Source organism: Microcebus murinus, chromosome 2, assembly GCF_040939455.1.
Source record: "Microcebus murinus isolate Inina chromosome 2, M.murinus_Inina_mat1.0, whole genome shotgun sequence".
In the NCBI taxonomy this organism is placed as follows: domain Eukaryota; kingdom Metazoa; phylum Chordata; class Mammalia; order Primates; family Cheirogaleidae; genus Microcebus; species Microcebus murinus.
This window is the reverse complement of record NC_134105.1, coordinates 97,278,785-97,305,128: the sequence shown is the minus strand read 5'-3', so window position 1 is coordinate 97,305,128 and position 26,344 is coordinate 97,278,785. Positions and strand designations below refer to the sequence as shown.

The 26,344-nt window shown below is 39.1% G+C and overlaps 1 protein-coding gene across 11 annotated transcripts in view; it reads left to right on the top strand.

Annotated features, from left to right (window-relative positions):
• The window catches only part of PDE4DIP (phosphodiesterase 4D interacting protein), a 206,049-nt gene that overhangs the window by 86,151 nt on the left and 93,554 nt on the right, over window positions 1-26,344 (top strand). For all 11 annotated transcript variants that reach the window (XM_076000037.1, XM_076000028.1, XM_076000029.1 and 8 more), the window contains 4 exons: window positions 12,215-12,291; window positions 14,931-15,054; window positions 15,244-15,419; window positions 21,256-21,370. In XM_076000037.1, the coding sequence (XP_075856152.1) occupies window positions 12,215-12,291; window positions 14,931-15,054; window positions 15,244-15,419; window positions 21,256-21,370 (492 nt within the window). Of the gene's footprint in view, window positions 1-12,214; window positions 12,292-14,930; window positions 15,055-15,243; window positions 15,420-21,255; window positions 21,371-26,344 lie in introns of those variants that run through there.

Sequence of the window (26,344 nt, the reverse complement as noted above, 5' to 3'; positions counted from 1 at the left end):
TAAACACAAGGCTTTTACTGATAGATAAATCAATCATGTAAGTGCCCTTGGATGCCACCAAAGCTTTGCCTCAGTTGTTCTCAGGCTATAATTGTGTTTATCTTGATCTTCCTAGTGCCTGTTAGAGTATTTGCACATACAAAGTAGATGCTTGCTAAATCTTTGATGAAGAAACAAATGAATAAACAAATGCATCCATCTCACAAGTCAGCTACGCTGTCTTCTGCCCAGTGAGACAGAGAGAGTGGTCACTGGATAGAAGACAGGGTAGATAACTTGTGAGATTGTCTGCTTCTCTCTCTCTCTCTCTCTCTCTCTCTGTCACATACACACACAAGTCCTAGCTATGTCTGTCTAAACACCTAGTCTCCTTAGACCTCATCCTTGGCCGCAGTGCTTACTCAAATATGGGTGTCTGTATTTGTCTAATCAAGGGAAACCAGGCTAAGAAAGGAATGGTATTGCTTTCAGACTCCTACTAATGTAGGAGAGCTTGATGTAGGTTGGGCTTGAAACAGTGAACTTAACAAAGAAGTTTAGCCATTTGGATTTGCATCCTTGTATTGTACAGACTGAAACTTTTCCACTTGGTTCTTTTTCTCTCTTTGGGGGGACTAGACACTAAAGTAGGCTCGGGCAGGAGAGTGCCCTGGCCTTGCAGAGTCCTCTGGTTACAAAGGCTGAGGACATGGCCCTGTATCCTTTCCTTGGTAATGAAGGACACTTGTCACATGTCAGGGCAACCTATGTGTCTAATTTGGGGCTTAACTGCACCAGTAAAAGACAATGAACATGAAATCTGTAGAAAGGCAGGGATTGTACCTCTAAATCAAGACTTTCCTCCATTCCACATTAAAGTCTAAAAACTTAATGCTCTGCATTTGAACACCTTCTGACTAGTGGTTAGGTGTCTCACATCAATGTAAAAGATGAGCAATGCAGGTGTTATTACACTCTGTGTCACCTGGGCTAGAGTACAGTGGCATCATTATAGCTCACTGTAACCTCAAACTCCTGGACTCCAGCAATCCTTCTGCCTCAACCTCCTGGGTAGCTGGGACTACAGGCCTGTGCCACCATGCCTGGCTAAGTTTTCTATTTTTTGTAGAGGTGGGGTCTCACTCTTGCTCACGCTGGTCTCAAACTCCTGACCTTAAGCAGTCCTCCCGCCTTGGCCTCCTAGAGTGCTAGGATTATAGGCATGAGCCATGGCACCTGGCCCATATTTATTTTTGTCCCAGATAAAGACTCTTTTATGGAAGGCTTGCTCCTCTCTGGTTTGCTTCCAACTGTCTTATAAAGGTACAATGCCCATTTCCTTCACTCACTGACACTAACCTAATTCCTATTACACCAAGAGCTCCTTGAGGTCAAGGACTATGATGCCAAGAAAAGCACTTAGGTTTTGGCAACCTCCAGTCTCCAATAAATACTTTACTTGTTGATTTTATCAATGAATGTATGTTGGTGTGCTGTCAAGCTTTTAGTTTTGTTAGTGCCTCCTCTTAGTCCAGCTGCAAACTGTGAGATATAAAATAAAACATGGTCCCTGTTGTCAAGGAGCTTGCAGATTAGTTGAAACACATACCCATGAATGCACAAATTTGAAGTTAAATACCAAAACAAAAGTATAAGCAACTCAAGACAGATAAGCGTTTATTCCATAAATTCATACTGAAAGCTACTGAGAGCTAAGTACTTTTCTAAAACCTAGAGCGAGGGCCAGACATTTTAAATTAACAAAAGGCAGAGTGAGGTGAGTGCTATACTAGAAATATATGTCAGAGGACCATGAGTCCTGATTTACTCAGGACAGTCTTGATTTTTGCCTATTGCCCTGAAATAATTATGATAGCACCCCTCCCTTTTTTACTTTCAGAAGAGCCTCAGCATATATGTTAAATTATAGTCGTAATAGTTATAAAGTAAGTGCAGTTGGAATGAAGAGAAAGGAATTATTAGTTCTGACTGGGGGGCTGGGGAGAGTTTCCCATGGCGCAGGATGTTTGAGCTGAATCTTAATGAAGAACAGGTTTAGAAAGAGGAGAGAAGGCATCCTAGGCTGAGAGCAGCTGAGGCAAAGCTTTGGTGGCATCCAGGGGCACTTAGATGATTGATTTCTCAATCAGTAAAAGCCCTGTGTTTAGGGGAGGGTGGTACCACCAAAGGCTGGGTGGGTTTCAGAAATGATCTCACCGTAAACGACCAATGTCACTCAGAACTCCGGTTATCAGAAGAAATGGCTGCCAGGTAATAATGACTGATGTCACTGTGGTCCTGTGTCAGATTAGAAAGGTACGGATCAGGCTCAGTAAGGTGAGCAGGTGAAAGGGAGAGGAGAGAGTGGGTGAAGCAATGTGAAAGTTGAAGAGACTAAAGGATGGTAAGAGGTGAAGTGAGAAAACTGCTTTCATTGGTTCAATCTGCCCTATTAAAGAAGTTGCAGATTCCTGTTTAAATGAACCTTGTTTGTCATTTATTTCTATACCTCTTCTTTCCTCCCTGTGACCCATACTCGGTTGTATTCTGCATCGCCCAAGTCTGAGAGGTGCTTAGGGGCAGGTTTATTCTCTTTATCCCTCAATATTGGGAAAATAGACTTAGCACCATTGAGTCTATTTAGGTCAGTCTGGTGCCTGAAAGAAGCTGCTATAGAAAGCTGGATGTTCTTTGCTCTCTGTGACCTTAGTTTAGGTAATTCCAGAAATGAAAAAAAAAAAAAAAAGAATATGGACATTTACCTTTTCATAATGAGAATGCCCCTTATGACTTTTCATCATGAAAATTTCAAACATAAGCAAAGATAAAGAGAATAGTAGCTCCCATGTATCCGTCCCATACCCCAGGGAGCCATGTACCTGTCTTCCAGCTTTCACAGTTTCCCGAACTCTGTTGTTCTTTTCATTGATCTCCCTGCACTGCTCTTTTTCCTTCCTGTCCTCCACGCCTTACAGCAACTCTCAAACATCATATAACTTCATCTGGAAAGACATCAGAATATAACTCTTAATAGATAAGGCTTTGTTTTTAAACATAACTACAGTACTATTATTGTACCCCAAAAGCTTAATAACAGTTCCTTAACACCATCTAATACTGGGTCCATACTCAATTTTCCCTCTAAAACATCCATTTTAAGATCTAGAGATCTTATTCAGTTGATTATTTCTGAGTTCCAACGTAGTACACAGGAGTAGAATGTTTAGCCATTTTTTTCTTTCTTTCTTTTTTTAAAATTTATTTATTTTATTTTTTTTAATTTCAGCATATTATGGGGGTACAGATTTTAAGGTTTCAATAAATGCCCATTCCCCCCCACCCCCCACAAGTCTGAGTCTCTACCATGACCATCCCCCAGATGGTGCACATCTCACTCATTATGTATGTATATACCTGCCCCCCTCCCCCCTCCCACCTGTCCAATACCCTATTACTGTAGTACCTATGTGTCCACTTAGGTGCTGTTTAGCCTTTTAAAGGGGAAGATGAGAGGTAGAAGAGAGGGAGGCTGAAGTCCTAAATTGTATTCAACCTTTTGTCACCAGTGGGTTAGTAATATGCCTATTAGAGAATATTCTTAGCTTAAAACTGAGAAAGTCTTTTAAAGATTTCAGATAAGAGGTTTTCTACACAATCACACAGCTTTATCTATCCCTTTCACTCACTCAACAGACATGTCATTATCACTCCACTTCTTCTGCCTTGGGTCCATCTATTCCTTGTTAGTTTGTCCATTTGTTGGTCCATTCATGCAATGTTCTCACTACACCCTCTTGGTGCAAGACACCAAGAGGGCCTCAGATTAGTCGCAGCTGCCAGTTATTTGAATTGGGCATTGTGCTGGGACACATAGGTTCATTTATTCCTCACTGCAACCCTCAAGGTAATTTTTTACCCCGTTTTTATAGATGAGGAAATTAGGCTGTAAGAGGTTATGTAACTTACATGAAAATGATTCCCTAGCTAGGATGTGGCAGAAAGGCATTTGAACCTAGGTCTACCTCCCCTTAAATTCCTGTCTGAGCATCACAAAGCTGAGAGGCAAAACCAGTACACCTGGCTAATTCCACCACACCATCATTTACTCTGTCCTTAGAGAGTTTGTAATTTAAAAGGGTAAATGAGACTTGTAGAAATATGAAGCATTGATACGTATGTCCATGTCGACAAAAAGAATGATAATATGGAAACTCGTAATATCAAAGTCATGAGAAATTACTTTTAATTGGGGGACATAAAGGCTTCACAAGGGACATGGCACGTAACAGTGAAGCGTAGGGAGAACAATGATGTGGCACCAAGAGTGTATATGGCATGTTTGGAAAATCCAGTTAGGCTGGGAGATGATAATGGGAGGTAAAGCCAGGTAGGTAGAGTGAGGTCAAATTTTGAATGGACTCTATTATCAGGCTCAGCTGCGTACAATTTAATTATTGTGCAGTTAAAAATCATTAAAAGAGTTTTGGATAAAGGGAATGAAATAACCAGAGCTGTGCTTTAGGGAGAATGTAAATGGTGGAGGGACTGATGTTGTGGAGAACAGATAGGAGACTATTTATGTGCGCTGATCCTGGTGAGGAGGGAGGCATGCCTCATGGGGTGATAACTAGGGGAGCTGAAGAGGAGGGGCAAGATTGGAAAGAGATTTTTGAAATATCCACTGATAAATCATCTGTTAGAGAAGCTTCAAGACATTGTATAGTTTTGTTCTGTAGTTCAGATACAATAATAATATTCCTATGTGTCAGACACTGTTCTAAGCACATATGTGATAATTATCATCATTGAAATATAACTATTCAGACTTCCTAGGGCTTTTTGAAACATTTTAAAAACAATTTTATTGAGACATAATTCACATACCATTACAACTCACCCATTTAAAGTGTACAGTGTACACACCAATGTTTTAGTATATTTACAGGGTTGTGCCACCATCGACTTAGAACATTTTATCATTCCAAAAAGCAACTCTGACCCCTCAATCATCACTCTCCAATTTCCCTATCCCTCCCCTCCCCACCCAGCCAATATACATTTTTTTCCTCTGTGGATTTGCTAATTCTAGACATTTCATATAAATGGAATGATATAATATGTAGTTCTTTGTGACTGACTTCTTTCATTTATCATAATGTTCTCAAGATTCACCCATGTTGTGGCATGTATTATTCCTTTCTATGGCTAAATAATATTCTGTTGTATAGATATACCCCATTTTGTTTATCCATTCATCTGTTGATGGATGAAATTTTAAAAATTGTTCTAGAACTTTGCTGTATCCAATATTTATGCTTGAAATAAGTGTGCTACTGAATGGTACTTACACATTTGGGTTGATAGCAATTTTTATCTTAATACCATATTTCCTTATCTATCCTGACCTTCTCCAACCCTCTATATCTTACTTACCCATTAAGCCTTACCTGGCAACTCCAGCCATACCTGAGCTTCCCACCAAACATCACCTTTAGCATTTTATTTTATTTTATTTATTTATTTTATTTATTTTTTTTTTTTTTTGAGACAGAGTCTCGCTTTGTTGTCCAGGCTAGAGTGAGTGCCATGGCGTCAGCCTAGCTCACAGCAACCTCAAACTCCTGGGCTCCAGTGATCCTTCTGCCTCAGCCTCCCGAGTAGCTGGGACTACAGGCATGCGCCACTATGCCCGGCTAATTTTTTATATATATATCAGTTGGCCAATTAATTTCTTTCTATTTATAGTAGAGACGGGGTCTCGCTCTTGCTCAGGCTGGTTTTGAACTCCTGACCTTGAGCAATCCGCCCGCCTCGGCCTCCCAAGAGCTAGGATTACAGGCGTGAGCCACAGCGCCCGGCCTGCCTTTAGCATTTTAAATCCAAGCCTTGGAATTATGCTCTTATCTCCTCAACTGGATTGCAAACACACTAAGTATAAGAAATACATATTAGATATCTTCATTACTCCCCACAGGACCTTTAAAGTCCTTCTAACACTAAGACAATGGTTAAGTGTGGAGGACCAGGCCTGTGAAAGAGAGCAGACTTGTTAACACTCCTCCCTTTCCTATTCCCAGAGATGTCTCACAGAATATTAGTATTATGCAGGAGACAGTGTGCAAACTATTGACTTAGTTAATGTAATGGGTAATAGTCAACATCCAATGGTGAAAGGATTGATTCATTTTGGATTAAGACTTTTTTAATTGACCAGGCAAAGCCATTTCTCTTTGTTTTTCTAAAAGGTAGTTTTTTAGGATTCACTGTGCAATCAATTATTTAGGGCCAAATTTTGAAAATCTTATTTTTAAAAGAGATAGCCACACTGTGGATTACATGAGCAATGAGCAATTTATCAATTTATAGGGTAAAAATTGAAGGTTTGGAAAGGAGTCAGGTAATTGGTTACTGCTGATTGCTTTTTGTAAGAGACAGGGTCTCACTGTATTGCCCAGGCTGGAGAGCAGTGGTGTGATCACAGCTCACTGCAGCCTTGAACTCCTGGGCTCAAGCAACCTTACCATCTCAGCCTCCTGAGTATGTGGGATCACAGGGATGCACAATCACACCTAGCTAATTTTTTTATTTTTTATAGAGATACAGTCTCAAGCTTCTAGCCTCAATCCTTTCACCTCAGCCTCCTAAAGTGCAGAGATTAAAGGCATTAGCCACTAATGTGCCCCACCAACTTTTAACCCTATCTTATTTGAACTTTTCAGTAAACACCAGGGTGGAAATCATTTCAGTAGAATCCCATGTTTAACATGGATTGCTGTTAAGACTCTGGTCAAGTGATGTTTCCTGAAACCAAACAAGCTGTGGACACAGAGGAAGTCTGATTAAACACAGTTCATCTATAAACTTGTTAGCCCTGTCCTCTAGTTCTAGGTACTCACTTTATAGTAAAAGTTTACTGTGTTTCTTATTTAATTTCAGCTTCATCATTGAAACTTTACCTTGAGTTAGGTGGATGAACTCTCCTTTGGAGACATAAAGAAAGAGGGGTGCTTCCGTCCCCAGCTCCCCTTTCTTAAGTACATAAATTTCCTTAGATATCTAGAGGAAGAGCTGAGGAGATCTGGTGATAAAATGAGCAAATGCAGTTAATTTGGGAACCACCTAAGCTATACTTAGAATTTAGCAACTTACATATGCATATTTACTAATGGAGAATGGAAAAATGTGATAAGCTCTGCAGTGATTTTTCTATAGAAAGTAGTTGCAAAAGGAGTAGACTTTGCTGTGAATTGATTTGTACTTGCATTTTCATGTGGTAGGATTTTGTAGCACCTGTGAAATTAAATTTCTTTGATCCACTAGATTAATTGATCATAAAATTTAGAATCTAATCTTGTAGAGAGAAAGCCATTTTAGCAATTCTGTGTGAAACTCATAAACCTTATTATCTGTTGAATAAACATAATGCTAAAGCCTGGAGAAGGCATTCTAGTTTTTGTCTTTCCTGTTTTTATTCTTTCACTTTTTTTTTTCATTTCCCTTTTTCTACTTATCTCAAAAGGACAACGCTCAAGTGAAAAGGTTCAGATTGGGTGTGTATTTGTGTGCAAGTGACTAGGATAGCACACCTTTAGTGTAATAATTTTCTTTCCTTTCTATGACATAATATTAGTTCAATATAGTATTTTGCCTGAGAACTTCAGGCATCCTAGTCAGAAAGGGTAAATTGTTGTTGTTGTTGTTGTCATTTTTGCTCTCTTTTTTCCTTTTTTTAGAGATAGGATCTTGCTCTGTCACCCAGGCTGGAATGCAGTGGCACAATTATAGCTCACTGCAACCTTAAACTCCTGGGCTCAAGCTAAATAATTCTCCTGCCTCAGCCTACTGGGTAGCTGAGACTACAGGTGCAAGCCACCATGGCTGGCTATTTTTTTTTTTTTATTTTTAATTTTTGTAAGAGACAGGGTCTTGTAATGTTGCCCAGGCTGGTCTTGAACTCCTGGCCTGAAGTGATCTTCCCACCCCACACTCCCAAACTTCTGGGACTATACATGTGAGCCACTGCACCTGGCCTGTTTTTTTTTTTTGTTTTTTTTTTTTTTTTTGAGACAGAGTCTCGCTTTGTTGTCCAGGCTAGAGTGAGTGCCGTGGCATCAGCCTAGCTCACAGCAACCTCAAACTCCTGGGCTCGAGCGATCCTTCTGCCTCAGCCTCCCGAGTAGCTGGGACTACAGGCATGAGCCACCATGCCCGGCTAATTTTTTATATATATATATCAGTTGGCCAATTAATTTCTTTCTATTTATAGTAGAGACGGGGTCTCGCTCTTGCTCAGGCTGGTTTTTGAACTCCTGACCTTGAGCAATCCGCCCGCCTCGGCCTCCCAAGAGCTAGGATTACAGGCGTGAGCCACCGCGCCCGGCCTGGCCTGTTGTGTTTTTATAATTAATAATAGCTAAAATGTTTGAATGCTTACTGTATGCCAGATACTGTGCAATGTGCTTTTTTTGTGCCTCATTTAATCTCCTTAACATCCACAAGAGATTGGTATCATTTTACAATTCTCTTGATAGATGAGGAGATTGAGGCTTTTAGAGAGGACAGGTGACTTGCCAAGCCCCCTTCTCACCTGCAGGGCCTATGCTCTTGACCCCTATACTTACTGCCTCCACATATTCTCTCAAGACTAAGGCAATGCAGCATGTTCTTTAATTCTGTAACTTACCACGTTCTACTAAATCAGGCAAAACTGAGCAATGTTTTCTGAGCTGGTCTTTCTGGGAGAAATGCTGAAGCAAAAGTAGAGTGCTGGTTTCAGTTACTGCTTTTACCTTGAAGGCAACTCTTCTGGGTTCCAATTTCCTTATCTTTAAAATGAAAGACCTGGAACAGATAAATGCTAAGGTCTTTCAAATCTGTGAATCTTTGGCCAAGTACTGACTTCATTTTCTTATCTAGGATTTAGAGCAGATAGAATGTACATAATTTACATACTCCATTTTTCTTCCCTTTAGATTTAAATGTTGTTCCTGGTGAGGCTGAGGTTGGTTGACACTAGTTATCATGGACACCAAGGGAAAGTAAACAAAGTTGTTGAACAGCTGTGTTCCAGGCAGTGTTCTATGTTATTGTGCACATTATCTCATTTAATCTTCACATAATCTCCTGTGAAATAGTTGTTACTATCTTCATTAAGAAAGAAAGCAACCATACTATACCTATGAGAAACCTGAGGTTCAGAGTGATTAGTTAACCTGCCCAAAGTCACTTAGCAGGTAAGTGATAGAACCAGGATTTGAACCTAATTCCTTCTGGCTTTAGATTGGTTCTCTTCACGCTTTTACTACATCCCACATTCCCTGTTGTTTGTTTTTACTTAAACATTCAAGGATGTCTCATGCAAAAATGGTAGTAAGGGCCTTTTCAGAGGACTTCCTTCTCTTTATGCCAGATAAGAGACTTTCCATGTCACATCATGAGACTTAGAACTAGCCACAGTCACTTTTGTAGTTCCAGTCACTGCAGACCTCATGTGTTTTCAGACATGAGGTGGTTTTTTTTTTTTTTTTTTTTAATCTGCTCAAGCTTTTTTGGCTTATCTGAGGTGATTTAGCAAGTGTCTAGACTTTTTTGATTTAATAGGTTCACCTGGCAAAAATAATATCATTGAAAATGCTTTATAATGATAGGTAACATTTTCTTTCATATGAAATTTAAGTCACTTTTTACCCCTTCTTTGTCATTTTTCAGGTGGAGAACCCTTAGCAGAATTTTACCCAAGGTCACACAACTGAATCAGTTGGTGGCAGAAATAATAAAGTTAGGAGTCCTCTTCCTTAACATCATATTCTGAGTACTGAATCCATGTGAAATATTATGATCTCATGGAAAACAAACTGCTTGTCCCTGGATGATAATGCTGCTGGTGGTGTTGATGTTGATAATAATATAATTATAATATATATATGTTTGAAATACTATTCTAAGTCCTTCACATGTATTAATTTATTTATGCCTTACAACCCTCTAAGGTAGAATGAGGAAGGTGCAATTATTTCCATATTACAGATGAGGAAGCTGCTCTATCTTTGTATTTCCTATATGATAGAATGAATCACTTCACCTCTATGAAGAGTCTCTAGCTTAGGGACCATTTCTTATGATATTAATAACATTTGTATTCCTCTTAGTATTGAGCACAAACCTGGGGACATAGCAACTACTCATTAAATCTTGTTTCACTGATTGATTGGTTAGAGCAGATGTATAGTTCTCAGAGTTCCAGGCCGTGGAATTGATATAGGGAGCTTGGGTCTTTTCCTCATATAATATTGAAATATGCTTTGTTGCCATTTGTTAATCTTTTGGTATTAGCATTGCCAGATAAAATACAGGATGCTTGATTCAATTTGAATTTTAGATAAACAACATATAATGTTTTAGTATAAGTATGTCCTAAATATTGCAGAAGTATGTCCCAAATTACATACTTATAATAAAATAAATTATTTTTAGTTATCTGAAATTTAAATTGAATAGGTATTCTTATATTTTCATTTGTTAAATCTAGTAACCCTATTTAGTGTTCATAAAATAATATCTTTAAAGGAAATCCTAAAAAGACAGGTTTGTCATTTTCTTCTTAAATGCTATAATGTAAGCCCTGAAGAAATTAAGATATTCTAAACTCATCTGACCTCAACCTATGTTCTATCCTGAGTCAAAAGTACCTACTGTTGCCTTAGGAGAGGAACAAACATTCCTTTCAATGTGTCAACTGGAAACTTACTAGCGGTATGATCTAAAATACCTTGAGTCCAACTGTCTTCCAAGTCTTTAATTCTAAGTAACTCTTAAATATCTAAACCAGGTTTCTACTTTTTCCAATTAGTATTCTTGCTTCAACCACCCTGCATGGAAATGTGGGTTATGAAATGCCTTTACAAGTACAGCAGGCAATACCCTAGTATAGTGTGTTGGCCTGAACTCCTAGAAATCTGAGTATTGGTGGTGGTTTTGTTGTGATTGTAGAGGAAAATCCTTCCTACTGTTCTAGTTCCCACAATACTGTTTTTCATACTTCAGCCACTGTACCTTCGATCATTTTGTCAAACTTTGTTTTAATGGCTTTACTTTTTTAGTTAATATTCTTTTTTCTTAATACTATGTTATAGACTTCATCAGGAAGGGACTAATTCCTCTTTGTACACTCAGCTCTAAGCTGAAATAAAGTAATCCCTCAACTAACATTGACAGACTCCTCCTTAGGATCCCCCCAAAACCTGCCCCTGTTTTAGTTAATAGAATGCATCCCTATCCCCATGCTAGAAATTTCAGCGTCTTTGCTCCTCCTTCCAATCTAATCTGAATCTCACAAGTCAGCAAGCCCTGAAATGCCTTAAGTCTTTCTCCCTGTACCTCTTTGTCCTCAGACAGTCCCATCCCTATTCTGGTCAGTTGCCTCCTGACTCGCCCATCTTCTTCACATCTACCATAAATTCCTTCTTCAACAGAGACCTGATCATGATGGTACTTTGCTTAAAGCTCCTTGATGAATCTTTGGCCTCTACTGATTACTATCCTGTTTTCTTAGCATGGTTTTCACAAACTAGTTGCAAACTATTTTCTATTAATATACTCCTTACCATACACCAGGCCACTTGACCTGTGCCTTTGGAATGGCACAGGAATGCATTTGGAATGTTTTTATTTCCTTTTTCTTTCTGCTAAAATCTTTTTGCTGCCTCACCTCAGTAAAAATGAATTGTTCCCTTTATAGATTTATCATCAGAGTTCTCTCATACTGTAAGCAAGCTTAATTTATACAAGTCCAATTTTATGATAAAAGCAAATTATTGTTTTCAAAAATGTTCACAACCAAATTTCTTTAATAATTAAATCCCCAGGTATTTAAAAATATAATTTCATATACAGCAATTTGGTTTTCAGGGACAGACCTGTATTAGTAAGAAAAGTTTGCTCTAATATATACTGTGTCCTCCATTGCTTTGGAGAATGAACAGTGTTGATGATCCAGGGCAGCGATGAGTAGCTTGGGAGAATAGGTACGTAGCTCTGGGGAAATCCTCAAGTGGCACAGTTCATTTGTCCCTGGCTGGGTTGCTGATCCATCTGAAGCCCCATTTATGCCAGGGGTCATGAAGGGGCTGAGATGAGATGACAGGCTGTCGACCCAGGCAAGATTCAAAAAGGAATCTAGTTTCAGGATGGAGGGTCTGTGGCAGTTAATGACGACTGATGCCTGTGTGCTTTTCAGAACATCGAGCTGAAGGTTGAAGTGGAGAGCCTGAAACGAGAACTCCAGGACAAGAAACAGCATCTGGATAAAACATGGTGAGCTGTTGTTGGGATGGGATGAGCTCTGGGCCTTTGCACATTCTGGCTCATCTATCTGAAAGCCATAGATTTGGAACCAAATTCCCTTATCTCTGGCATTTGATGCTGTGTCAGATTCAGGAACTGAGGGAATAGGTTTTCATGTGCTTTCTTTCCCTTGGGCTTTTTGTTACTAGGCCAGATGGACCTTGCCATAGACTGGTAGATTTACCAGACCTAAGATTATAAACTTACTATTAAATAGCAATCCACTAAGCAGGAAACAATTAATACTTCTATTTTTAATAGAAAGAGACAAATGCCAATAAGTTTTATCAGAGATTATCAATCAGTCTACCAATAACATCAAGGGCTGACATAATGTTTGGGGAAAACCGGCACTCTTATACACTACTGGTGAGAGTGTGAATTGTGACATTTTTGGTAGGTGGTGCTACCTATTAAAGTAAAAAAAAAAAAAAAAAAGCATTTCCTTTGATCAAATAATCCCTAGAAGGAATCTATTCCTCATAAATAAAAGCACTATAGTGAAGGAATAAATTATTGCATCATTGCTTGTAATGGCAAAAAACTAGAAACAGCTATCCGTCGATAGGGCAATGGTTGAAGAAATTTTAGTATATCCATACTGTGGATTATTGTGCAGTTATTGAAAAGAATGAGTTAGCTCTATATTACTGTCCTGGTGCAAAGTCCTTGATTAAGTGAGGGGAAAAAGTGCTGAGTGATAAGCCTCTTTGATTAAAGACAAACAGTTCTCTCTGTGTGTACGTATGTTTGTTTGATTATGCATAGAAAAAACTGGAGGGTTACACACCAAACTCCTTAACATGGTTTGTACTGGGGGAGTGAGATCAGAGTTTATGATGGGGAACAGACTTGATTTTTTTTTCTTTATATACTTTTATGTTGTTAACACAGTTACTTTTATAATTTACGGTTTTTAAAAACTTAATGTCAAGTGACAAGTATTATTAAAATTGTTAAAAATATTTTCAGATTGTATCCTGGGATCAGTATACATTCAATCTGATTTGGCATTCCTTATGTCTACAGTATTTCTTGATAGTTGGGATAATAATCTAGCAAGACCAGAATACTCAAAACCAAATTCAATTATACACAATGTGCTGGTATTATTAATACTTACTAAAGCATTAAGAGAGCTTTTAGATTTTAGAAAAGATTATAGTAACAATTTAGTAATAAATTTTGAGATTTGTGTAATGCTTTTCAAAAAAATTTTTATGTCATCTTAACTTTGAATTAGGTGACATTATTTTGAGAAATGAGAAAACCAAGGCACAGTTTAAGTCTTCTCAAAACAGTGGCAGAGCCCACATCCCATGAACTTCTGGCATGAAGTTCAAGGGTCTTCTGACATTACAAAAGCTGTAGCTTCTTAATTCAGGCATTCTTGGCTGAGTCACTCAGAAAATGTATAACTCCCATTCTCTAGAGATTGTAGTTAGGGTTGTCTAGTGCATTTATCAAGGAATATGGAGTCGAATACGGAGTCAGAGTACAAGTTGATGATTCCTGAGGTCTGCTGACTTCAGGGTCTTGGGTTATTACCTTGACTTTTGTCTCTTTTACAACCAAGATCCCCATATCCCCTAAAACGCTATATGATGACAAGGGAGCTCAGGTAAATACAGCCTCTGGGACAGTGCTGAGTAGTGTCCACTACCAACCAAGGAATCCTGTAGTCTTTAGGTAAGATCCACTTGGTCTCCATGGACACAACTTCCTGAGTCAAATATGGAAGTACCACTGGTCTTAGTACTCTGTGAACCTATAAAGGTTTGATATTGTTCTCTGCCCTGAGAACATGAAGATGGCTCCTGGTCCTCAACGAATGGCTTAAAATAGAAATAAAATGAAACCAGAATTAAGATTATTTAGCACCTGATACTGGCCCAAAATTTCTAATCCTCAGACATCTAAGGGCAGCTGTTGTTTGCTATAAATAAACTGGTGATACCTTACCCACTTCATGCTAGTGCCTGGACATTCAATCCTGGGGATATCAGAGATGCAAAGCTTAGCCAAAACCGCAAACGTCCATAGACTGAATGTCTGCTTTCTGCATGGGACAATGGGGAAACTGGGTGGAACTCTGGATAGGTGGCCCTGACTTAGGATAGTCCCTTATGGATTACTGGCTGTAAATGAAGAGAACATTTCTGTGGCTGTCCAAATGGATACCCTGTCCCAGCAGCCTAAATGGAAAGAACACTTTAGAGTCAAAGAGCAAGATAGGGAACTAGCAAAGCCCTCTAGGAAAGTAGCTTAAATGGAAGAGTCCTGGGACAGCTGACAGCAAATATGAATGCTGAGTTCTGAACCATGTGATGACTACCTGCCTTCCAAATGAAAGTTCCTCCTCTTGAAGCTATAGCAGTAATGAAGCCTTTAGGGGGTCAGGTATATGCTGCTTGACAAGCAACAGGAAATTAGAGTTCCTGAGAGATTACCTGAAAAGGGTGAAGAGATCATTTCCACAGAAAACTAGAGAGGGGAAAAATGCTTCATTTTTCTTATCAGTGTGACTGAGAATTACTAGAACAAGCTTAGTGGGGCCAGTTGCTAAATCATTTGTCTGCCTCTGACTGGCCAATGCTCTGCGGTTGTAGGGCTGATGTGGAGAATCCCAACAGCCATAATGAAGCCGAGCTCCGGCGCCAGTTTGAGGAGCGACAGCAGGAGACGGAGCATGTTTATGAGCTCTTGGAGAATAAGATCCAGCTTCTGCAGGAGGTGAGCAGCAGTTCCAAAAGCACATGGCTAAGGGGTCCTCTTTTACCTCTTTTTCTACTGCCTTGCCTTCTGGCATTCACCCTTTCCCCATCTACTTTCCTCCCAAATTCATCAAATGACTGTGTCTTGGGGCTCCTAACCCAGGTAGGGATTTTGCAGCCTCTCAGTTTTCAATTTTTTTTCTTTCAGGAATCCAGGCTAGCAAGGAATGAAGCTGCGCGGATGGCAGCTCTGGTGGAAGCAGAGAAGGAATGTAACCTGGAGCTCTCAGAGAAACTGAAGGGAGTCACCAAGGACAGAAAAGATGCACCAGGAGACCAGGTCAAGCCTGACCAATACACTGAGGCCCTGGCCCAGAGGGACAAGTACGTGCCTTTGGTGCTCTTGTCACTTGTTTTCTGCCCATTCTGGAGACTATGAGAGCATACAGCAGCTACAGTGTTCCCTTAGAAGGACTCACAGTGGAACCTTCACCATTTTCAAGGCTTTATAGCCCCACATCCAAAGGTGTTCTTTCAGGGTCACTTTAATGGTATCGCTAAGAATACTTACTCCACGCCAGGTGTGGTAGCTCACACTTGTAATCCCAGCACTTTGGGAGGCCAACATGGGAGGATCACTTGTGGCCAGGAGTTAGAGACCAGCTTGGGCAACATAGCAAGACTCTGTCTCTGTCCACCTCCAAAAAAAAAACAAAAAACAACAACGAATAATGAAATGATCAAATGGTGGCAAGCAAGAGACATAAATTCACTTATTCAACAAACATGTATTGAGTGCCTGTTACATGCCAGATATGGGGCTAAGGACTAGGGTTACAGAAATGAAAGACTCAGTTGAAAGACCTGAGTCACCAAGAAACATGTTATATGATTTTAATAAGTTCTCTGATGGAAGTAGTATGGGATGTTCTGGCAACATATTGTATGGTCATCTATTCCAGACTAAAAGGGCAAGGGGCCTGGTGTGGTCTGAATATTTGTGTCCCTCTCACTCCAATTCATATATTAAAATCTTAACCCCCAAGGTGGTGGGGCCTTTGGGAGGTGATTACATCATGAAGGCAGAGCCCTCATGGTTGGGATTAGTGCCCTTATAAAAGAGACCCCCTCAAATTGAGGATTACTCCCAAATGCAACGCAAAAAGCCAAATATATGGAAAGAAATATCAAATAATATGAAAGATATATCCATCATTTCCAATCCAGATAATAGGAATTCAAGTTGAATAGAATGAACAATAAGGGTCGGGGGAAGAAATTCTCTCTCCCCCATGCAGAAGAAAATGTATCAGGGCAGAAGGAATATGCTACTCTTCATATCAGAAGGTCCCACCAAACAGGTTGAAGGAAAACAAACAAAAGACAAAACCATTCATATCTAGGCACGTTTTACAGCTCCATTGATAGAAAAGTCCTAAGAGCTCTAGAGAGAAAAACAAAAAACAAATTTCTTATAAAGTCTGCACTCTAGCCAGGGTGATAGAGTGAGACTCTGTCTCAAAAGAAAAAAAAAAAAAAAACTTAAAACTTAAAAATAGAAAAATAAATAAAATAAAACTTATTAAAAAGGAAAAAAACCCAAAAGAGACCCGAGAGAGCTAGTTAGCCAGTTCTACCACATGAAGCTACATCAAGAAAGCATCTTTATGCACCAGAGATGGGCCTTCCCCAGACATCCAATCTGTCAGTGCCTTGATCTTGGACTCCCCAGCCTCTAGAGCTGTGAGAAATAAATTCTGTGGTTTATAAGCTACTCAGTTTATGGCATTTTGTTACAGCAGCCTAAATGGACTGAGACAGTGCCATTCAAAGTTTCTTGGATGAGGTGAAATCTGATCTGAATTTTGAAGAATGAACAGAAGTTGGAAGAAATGGGGTAGAAAGGAAGTGGAGAAAGGAAATGTTCTGTACAGAAGGAGAAACCATGGAGGGAAGACACAGGGAAGGGAATATTTCAAGAACAACAAATAGTTGTATATAACTAGAGCACAAGGTCTGGGGAAGATGAGAGGCAAGCTGTCTTGGGAATAGGGGTCTGGTTGTGCCAGCTTTGTATATTATTAATTAATTATTATTTATTTAATTTTATTTTTTGAGACAGGGTCTCACTGTGTCACCCAGGCTGGAGTGCAGTGGCACGATTATAGCTCACTGCAACTTTGAACTCCTAGGTTCAAACAATCCTCCTGCCTCAGCCTCCCAAGTAGCTGGGACTACAGGTACACACCACTATACCTGGCTAATTTTTAAATTTTTTGTAGACATGAGGTCTCACTATGTTGCCCAGGCTGGTCTTCAACTCCTGGCCTCAAGTGATCCTCATATCTTGGCCTCCCAAAGTACTGGGATTACAGGCAGGAGCCACTGCACCTGGTTGGTTTGTTTAACAGGGTCTCACTGTGTTGCCTAGGCTGGATTGAAACTCCTGGGCTCAAGCAATCCTTCTTCCTCAGCCTCCCAAGTAGCTGGGACTATGGGCACATGTGCCACTGTGCTTGAGCCAGCTCAGTACATTAAGTAAGGAACTTACATTTTTGTCCTGAAGGTAACTGGACAGTTGTTGAAGTCACCACTATCTACCATCTGGGTTACTGCAGCAACTTCCTAAATGCTCTACTTCCAGTCCTGCCCCTCTCATTCAATCTCAATCTAACAATTCAAAGCAGTTTTGAAGTAGAGAATTCAGCAATATCAAATTGGCAAATAATTTAGCCTCTTAGGTACATAATACTATGGTGGCATAAAAAGCCTTGAGCTTATGACTGAATAAGCAAAAGACACGTGTATAATCAATGCTTCTTTCTGGGACCCAAATTTGATCATGTCACTGCAGAACCATTTGAAAAGCTTTCTGATACTTTCAGGAGATAAGATTGACACTCCCTCACGTGGCCATTGAGCCTCTTATGATGTAACCTCTGATTTCTCCCAGGTGTGTCCCCCACACAACTCCAAACGCTTCACTCATGCCAGATTAGTAATGGTAATGATGGCTAAGGTTTGCTGAACTCTTAATATACAACCGAGCTGAGTACCTTACATTCTTGTTTATCAACCCCAGGAGGTGGGAATTACTATATTTTATTGATGAAGAAACTGGCATTTGCGGTGTTGTATATATAACATGGTTTCAGGCATTGCTGAAATCCGAACCTAAATTCACGCTGCCTCCAAAAGCACATGAAGCCATGTAAGGTCTCCAGAATTTTGCCCGTACTCTTCCTTCTGTGGGAAACATCTGCAAAGTCTTCCTTTTTTGGTGAACTCCTGTTCATTCTTCAAACCTCACTAAGGCATCAACCATGACTTCTTTGATGGCTTTTTGTGACAGCAGAATCAAGTCTCTGTATTGTTGCTTTGTTTTATATCCATACTCCACAACTCCCAGTGCGGTGCTGTACTTACTTTTAGATCCTCCCTCCTAGATTCCTAGAGACTCTGTCTTGTCTCCGTATCATAGTAAATATCTATTAAACTAAAAAACAAAACAAAACCCAAGAAACACACATGTACATCTGACAAATAAATCGAGGTAGTTCATACCAAATGATCTTGAGCAACTTTGGAGAATAGATCATCTGTAGAGACTAAAAGCCAAAGGGATGCACAAGGTTTGCAGCTTGAGAAAAGTAGAGATGTCCTAGTGTAGATACCATGGGCAATTTCATACAGAGTCCATATGCTTTGTCAGCATCATCAGCACAGCTTACATTTGTATAACGCTTTTAAGTTCTTTCGTGTCTTCCATCCCTAGCTGATTCTCATACCCTAAATGAATTTATAATTTGTCTCTGAGATTTCTACTTGACTTTCTGGTGTTCCTCAACTTTCTGCCAAACTAGTTTCCCCCCAAGGTGCTATTATTATCTTATATACTGACACAGGAATGATCATCACAATTGGAAACGTTTCATCTAGTACCCAGCACATGTTCAAGGGCCTGGCAGGTATCTCTAGTACTGTAAGACACACAGAAACAGCAACGCGTGCCTTCACATAGTAGATGATCAATAGCTGCGGATTTGAACTTGTGCTTTGTATACTTCAGCACAGCATGCACAGTCTTTTACAATTTAATCCTAGACAGAGTTTCCAGTTTCTTCCCAGCCATTGCCTCTTCCCCCTAGCCTTCGTTCCATTGACTCTTCCCCAAGTGTACGCTGTATCTTTATGCCTTTTTCCTTTTGTTCATTCTCCTCCCTCTGAGCCTGGAAATAAACCCAGTATTCAAAATATTTTCTCCTGAGCTTTCCCAGACACTTCCGAGTCAAACGAATCACTTCTTTGTCTTTCTTCCTACAACTTCCCATAGTACTGCAGTCCGAAACCCCCTGGGCCACAGACTAGCACCGACCTGTGGCCTGTTAGAAACCAGGCTACACAGCAGGAGGTGAGTGGCAGGCAAGCCAGGGAAGCTTTGTCTGTATTTATAGCTGCTTCTCATAGCTCACATCACCACCTGAGCTCCACCTCCTGTCAAATGAGCAAAAGCATTAGATTCTCATAGGAGAGCAAACCCTACTGTAAACTGCATATGCCAGGGATTTAGGTTGTGTGCTCCTTATGTCATTAAGTGATTTAATGGTTATGTGAACATCAGAGTGTACTTACATAAACCTACATGGTATATAGCTCATTGCACATCTAGGCTGTATAGCTCCTAGGCTACAAACATGTATAGCGTATTACTGTACTGAATACCGTAGGCAACTGTAATACAATGGTAGCTATTTGTGCATCTAAACTTATTTAAAAATAGAAAAGGTATAGTAAAAATTTTTAAAAGATTAAAAAAAGAGGACACCTATGTAAGGCACTTGCCGTGAATGGAGTTTGTAGAATCAGAAGTTGCTGTGGGTTAGTCAGTGAGCGAGTGTTGAGTAATGTGAAGGTGTAGGACATTATTGTACAATATTGCAGACTTTATAAACACTGTACACTTAGGCTACATTAAATTTATAAAACATTATTTCTTTTGTCAATAATACATTAAACTTAGCTTACTGTAGCTTTTTTTACTCTGTAAACTTTTAAAGTTTTTAAACTTTTGACTCTTTTGTAATAATACCTAGCTTAAAGCACACATTGAACAGCTGTACAAAGATATTTTTTCTTCTGTCCTTATTCTATAAACTTTGTTGTTTTAAAATGTTTTAAATTTAATTTTTAAAAGTTTTTTCTTAAAAACTAAGACACACATTAACCTAGGCCTACATAGGGTCAGGGTCATCAGTATTACCATCTTCCCCCTTCATATCTTATCCCAGTGGAAGGTTTTTAGGGGCAATAACACATGGAGTTGTCATTTCCTATGGTAATAATGCCTTCTTCTGGAATACCTCTTGAAGGACCTGCCAGAGGCTTTTTTACAGTAAACTTAAAAAATATATATAAGTAGAAGGAGTACACTCTAAAACAATACAATTTACAATTGTATCGTAAATACATAAACCAGTAACGTAATTATTTATTATCAAATATTATGTATCATACATAATTATATGTGCTACACTTTTATACAGGTGGCAGCACAGTAAGTTTGTTTATACCAGCATCACCACAGACACATGAGTAATTCATTGTACTATGACACTGTAACAGCCAGGACATCATTATGTGATAGGAATTTTTCAGCTCCATTATCATGTTCTAGGACCTCTGTCGTATATGTGGTCCATTGTTGACCAATACGTCATTTTGTGGTGCGTGACTGTAGCTGAGTCTCCTCACTGTCCAAACCACTAGCACACACACCAAAGGAACTTAAGTTTCTACACAACAGAGATTGTTTCTTTCCAATTTCATACTCTCAGTACTTAGTAGAGTGCATTGTGTACACACAATGGTTATCCAAGAACTGTTTCTTGAATGGAACAACAATAACCACCACCAAAAAACAAACAAAAAGGCCAAGACCAAAAACCAAAAAAACAACTTCTGGGTCCTCATTCCAGGGGTTACATCCCTATGGTCTGTATATCCATGGACAGGCTTCAGGAGGTCCATGAAACTGGTGAAAATGTAAGCAAAAAGTTGCTTGTGTATATATGAGGGCTAGCCCAGAAAATACATGGCTTTCTGAAGAAAAGATCAAGGAGTTCAATGACCTAAAATGGTAAAAACCTACTGCACTAGATCATGGGCTGAAAAATTATTATTATCATGACTGTAACTGTTGTTCTTACTTTCTTTGCTTTAGGAGAATTGAAGAACTGAGTCAGAGCCTGGCTGCCCAGGAGAGACTTGTGGAACAGCTGTCTCGAGAGAAACAACTGCTACGTTTGTTGGAGGAGCCAAATAGCATGGAAGTGCAGGTAAGAATTGGGCTGTAAATCCAGAGGCACTTGCTTCATGCTTTCATGAGCCCTATTTTTTTTTCTTCTCTAAGATAGGGTCTCGCTCTGTTGCCCTGGCTAGAGTGCAGTGGCATCATCATAGCTCACTTCAACCTGAGCCCTGCTTTTTAGTAGTATATTAGTCATCTGTTGCTGTGTAACAGATTACTACAAACAGCAGCCTAAAACAATACATGTTTGTAATCTCAGAGTTTCTGTGGGCCGTCATAGCTCTGGGTTCTCTGGTTAGGGTCTTATAAGTCTGCAATCAAGATGTGAACTGGGTCGTTTTCTTATTTGGAGGTGTACCCAGGGAAGGATCTGCTTCTAAGCACCCTCAGGTTGTTGGAAGAATTTATTGTTGTGTGGATGTGGGAAGTTATGGCAGCTTGCTCCTCATATCCAGCAGCTGAAGGGAAGAATTTGTTGCTTCTCTCACTCTACACCCTCTCTTTTAAGGGCTCACTTGATTAGGTCAGGCCCACCAGTCCCTTTTGATTCACTTAAAATCAACTGATTAGGAGCCTTAATTACATCTGCAAAATCTCTTCACTTTTGCCATATTACATAGCATAACTACGCAATGACATTCCATCACCTTGGCCATACTCTTTTGGTGAGAAGCAAGTTACAGGTTCTGTCCATCCTCAAGGGGCAAGGATTATGCAAAGGTGTGAATGCCAGGGACAGGAATTGTGGGGGTCATCTTACATTTTTGCCAACTACCCTAAGTGATTTATAACTATATATAACATACATGTGGTTTTAATATTGAGGAGAGAACACTCACTGTGGTGAAAATAATTGTATTGATTTTCATCTATTTATTGTTCTTAGAAGTTACCTTAGAGGGAACTCCTCTCCTCCACTGACTTTTTTTTTTTTTTTTTTTGAGACAGAGTCTCGCTTTGTTGCCCAGGCTAGAGTGAGTGCCATGGCGTCCTAGCTCACAGCAACCTCAAACTCCTGGGCTCGAGTGATCCTTCTGCCTCAGCCTCCCGGGTAGCTGGGACTACAGGCATGCGCCACCATGCCTGGCTAATTTTTTATATATATATCAGTTGGCCAATTAATTTCTTTCTATTTATAGTAGAGACGGGGTCTCGCTCTTGCTCAGGCTGGTTTTGAACTCCTGACCTTGAGCAATCCGCCCGCCTCGGCCTCCCAAGAGCTAGGATTACAGGCGTGAGCCACAGCACCCGGCCCTCCACTGACTTTTGATTTCCTAAAAATATACTTTCTAAATGAACTCTAAAATGTATCTTTTTGCCCAAGCAACAAAAACAATTATCAGGTATTCTAACATTCCTACAGTAGCCTTAGACTAATGATAAAACAATGTAGTTTACTTTACTGGTTCACATATACAAAGGCTAGGGTGAGGATAAAGAGCAATGATAAAAATTAGTTTAAAACAGTGCTTCCCAACCTTTTCCATGTCATGACACACAGAGCAAATGGTGATATTTGTAAGGGATAGAGGTAAGTGGATGAAGCTTCTCACTTGTAGGGGACCAGTTTGGGTACTTAGGCCACATGAGGGCAGAAGAAATCACGATCTTGGCCACATTTATAAACCTTTTAGATGGTGGCTTCCATTTTGATTGGAAAGCTCTGGTTAACAAACTCAAGAAATGATGTGTGTGCATTTAATTTTAAAGATATGAATACAGATCAAAGTTCATAGGCATTCTGTAAGATACATGTTGAAATATATGGAAACTTCCTTAAAGGACTCTTGAAAAAAGATTTTATAATACATCTTAATGGGAAAAAGCTTGATTGTGAATAGGAAGAATTGGATTTTTTATCCTAATTATTTATTAGCTCTATGACTATGGATAGGTCACTTCTCAGCTTCCACATATATACAATGGGAAGATTAGCCCAAATAATCTTTAAAGTCTTCTGTAATACTAACATTCTATTACAATGACTCTAGCATCATTGGAAAAAAGTACATAGTCCCCAAAGTGAATATTTTGAAAGAAATATGCATGTGTAAATTCTGAAATCAAATCACTTTTATTGCTCTGGTTTTATATTTATAGACACAAACACTAAAATATTTATGTGTATGTATATACTTTCATCATCATCTTTGGTAAGCGCTGAAATGGATATATGTAGTTTCAGTATTTGCAATGCTAATGAAAAGAACTGGTTTGGTATCAGTTTTCAGAACAGACTTAAAGAACAGAAAAAATTACAATTTCAAAGAGACTAAATTATTTATTCTAGTCTAAAAGAATGCTTAGAACAAGGATAAGTACGACATCCAGAAGATAATAATATTGCCCATTGATCAGAAGAAAGAAATGTATCAAGTCACATAAATTGTACTAAATTGATATGCTTCTTTAATGTTACCTGGTATCTATAAAAATTTATTGTTATTACTCAGCACTTTGTACATTTAACAGCCTGATCTATTGTGCTATTAATTCTGTAAGACAGTGTTTCCCAACCTTTTTCATGAAAAATTCATTTCCATAGGAAATGATTATGCATCTGTGGTATTCTGAAATAAGTGACCGAGGCTGCTCATGATTGGAGGTGATGGCCCATGGCCACCTCTGGACCGATCCAGCACCCTGAGAGCTGAGGGGATCAGCATCTCTGCACAACAGTGGGCCACTTTGAGGCACACTTGGCTAGAACACCCAAGTTAGAAGGCTTTGCCACAGGGGACCTCTGATAATAGGTCCTCTCAAGTGTGGAGGACAGAAAGTTTCCCACAGCACATTTCCTGGTTTCTCTCTTTGGGTTTGTGGCTTACGGAAAAAAATAATCAAGCCCTAAGGATGAGCAGTATACATAGAATTATTTTATATTACCAGTTCTAAAACAGCCCAAAGCAGCAGTCTTCTAGAACGCATCCAGATAATCCTGTGAAAACTTCCTTCTCCCAACAAGTGTTCAGATGCCAAAGGAAAGGATATGGTTTTGATTACTGTGCTTCTATTTTATACTCTGTGGCCTAGAAAGAAATATTGGAGTGATTTCTATAATATCTTGGGAACTTTTAGCTATACTCAAGTGGTTCAGATTGATTTATGGACAGTCAAGTTCAAGTTCAGAGGAAGAATCTTGATTCTTCTATAATTGATTCTAGTATGAAGTCCCCTGGATTTTAATTAGGAAAGCAGAATGGTATAAAAGAATGAGCTTAGGTTTTGGAATCTGAATCCCAGCATCACCACTTTTAGATGTATGGCATTGGACAAGTTACATAACTAATCCAAATAGTTTCCTCTTTTGTAAAATGAGGATAGAAATAACTAATGTTCAGTTACTTGTAAGGATAAGAAATAATATATATGAGTGCTTAGCATATATCTCAAAACTTGATAACTATTATTATTACCCATATTAACAATCTGAAAGAGAGTAAGGCTATTCTTAAAATGAGTAGCAGACATGAAGATGTAGTCTATGAGTTAGATATTGATGAGTCATTTGTCTTATAAAAGACAAAGATAAAATTAATTAGTATAATAGTTTATTTGTAATATTAATGATCACAATTCTCTCTCTGGGCCTTTTAGCCTTGCACATAGAAAACATGTTTTATAGGCAAAGACTGAACTCCAAGTTGCCAGTTTGTGTTACTGCTCCCCAGGAGCAGAAGGAATACAATGAAGTGTGAATGGCTCAGGACAAATTAGCCAGAATGATTATTATATCTTACTTTAATCTCCTAGTCAAGAAGAAATATTGAAGCACTTTCTGTAACATCTTACAAACACTTAGTTATACTCAAATGGTTCTGATTATTATAACCTAAAACCTGGAAATGAACTTACAGGATTTCTTAAATACATATCTCAAGTATAATTTAAAATATTTATCAATGAATATTCCAGGTCGGGCACGGTGGCTCATGCCTGTAATCCTAGCACTCTGGGAGGCCAAGGCGGGTGGATTGCTTGATGTCAGGAGTTCGAAACCAGCCTGAGCAAGAGCGAGACCCCGTCTCTACTACAAATAGAAAGAAATTAATTGGCCAACTAATATATATAGAAAAAAATTAGATGGGCATGGTGGTACATGCCTGTAGTCCCAGCTACTCAGGAGGCTGACACAGCAGGATTGCTTGAGACCAGGAGTTTGAGGTTGCTGTGAGCTAGGCTAATACCATCGCACTCACTCTAGCCTGGGCAACAAAGTAAGACTCTGTCTCAAAAAAAGAGAATATTTCAGAACTTTTCTGTAGTAATAACAGTGCCAGATGGTGCTCTAAATGCTATATATATGAACTCAAATTAACTAAAGCCTCCAAACAACTCTGTGAGGTAGGTATAAAAGAGACATAAAAAGAAAGTAATTTATAATAAAATAATGCTCACTTAAATATGTAAATACTTGGGCACAACTATAGGAAAAAGTGTAAATAGTCAGGTGCTTGTACCTGTATGGAAAATCACTGTGAATGGCACAACTTCAAATGCAGTGTGATACAGGCATGTTAGGCTGACATTTCAAAAACAGCAAGTGACAATGCTATTAGTAATGAGCATGAGGCAATGCCAGCTTGACAAACTCTTGGTAAATTTCCAAACAAAAACCAGTATTCCCTTAATTTACATGGTAGTTTAATTCATGGAAAAATTTAACATATATTAACACTGTGTTCATATATACAGCAGAATTAAGTTCTGCGTTCAGATAATTATAAACAGTTTTATTACTTCTGTCATCACCCAGTGGAACATTCAAAAGTCATTTGGAATTTGGGACAATGCTCTCTACTACGCAGTTCAAGTTATGTAGCACCTCTTACCCCACTCATTACTGTCACAAACAAAACAAACACCCCCATGAATTTCCAACATGGATACTAAGAAATGGTATAGTTGCTCAGTGAGAACCATTGGTCTTGAGGTTCCTTGCCTTGAAGGGGCTTATAGTCCAAAAAAAGATTGGCATGTAAATAAAATACACTGTGATAAA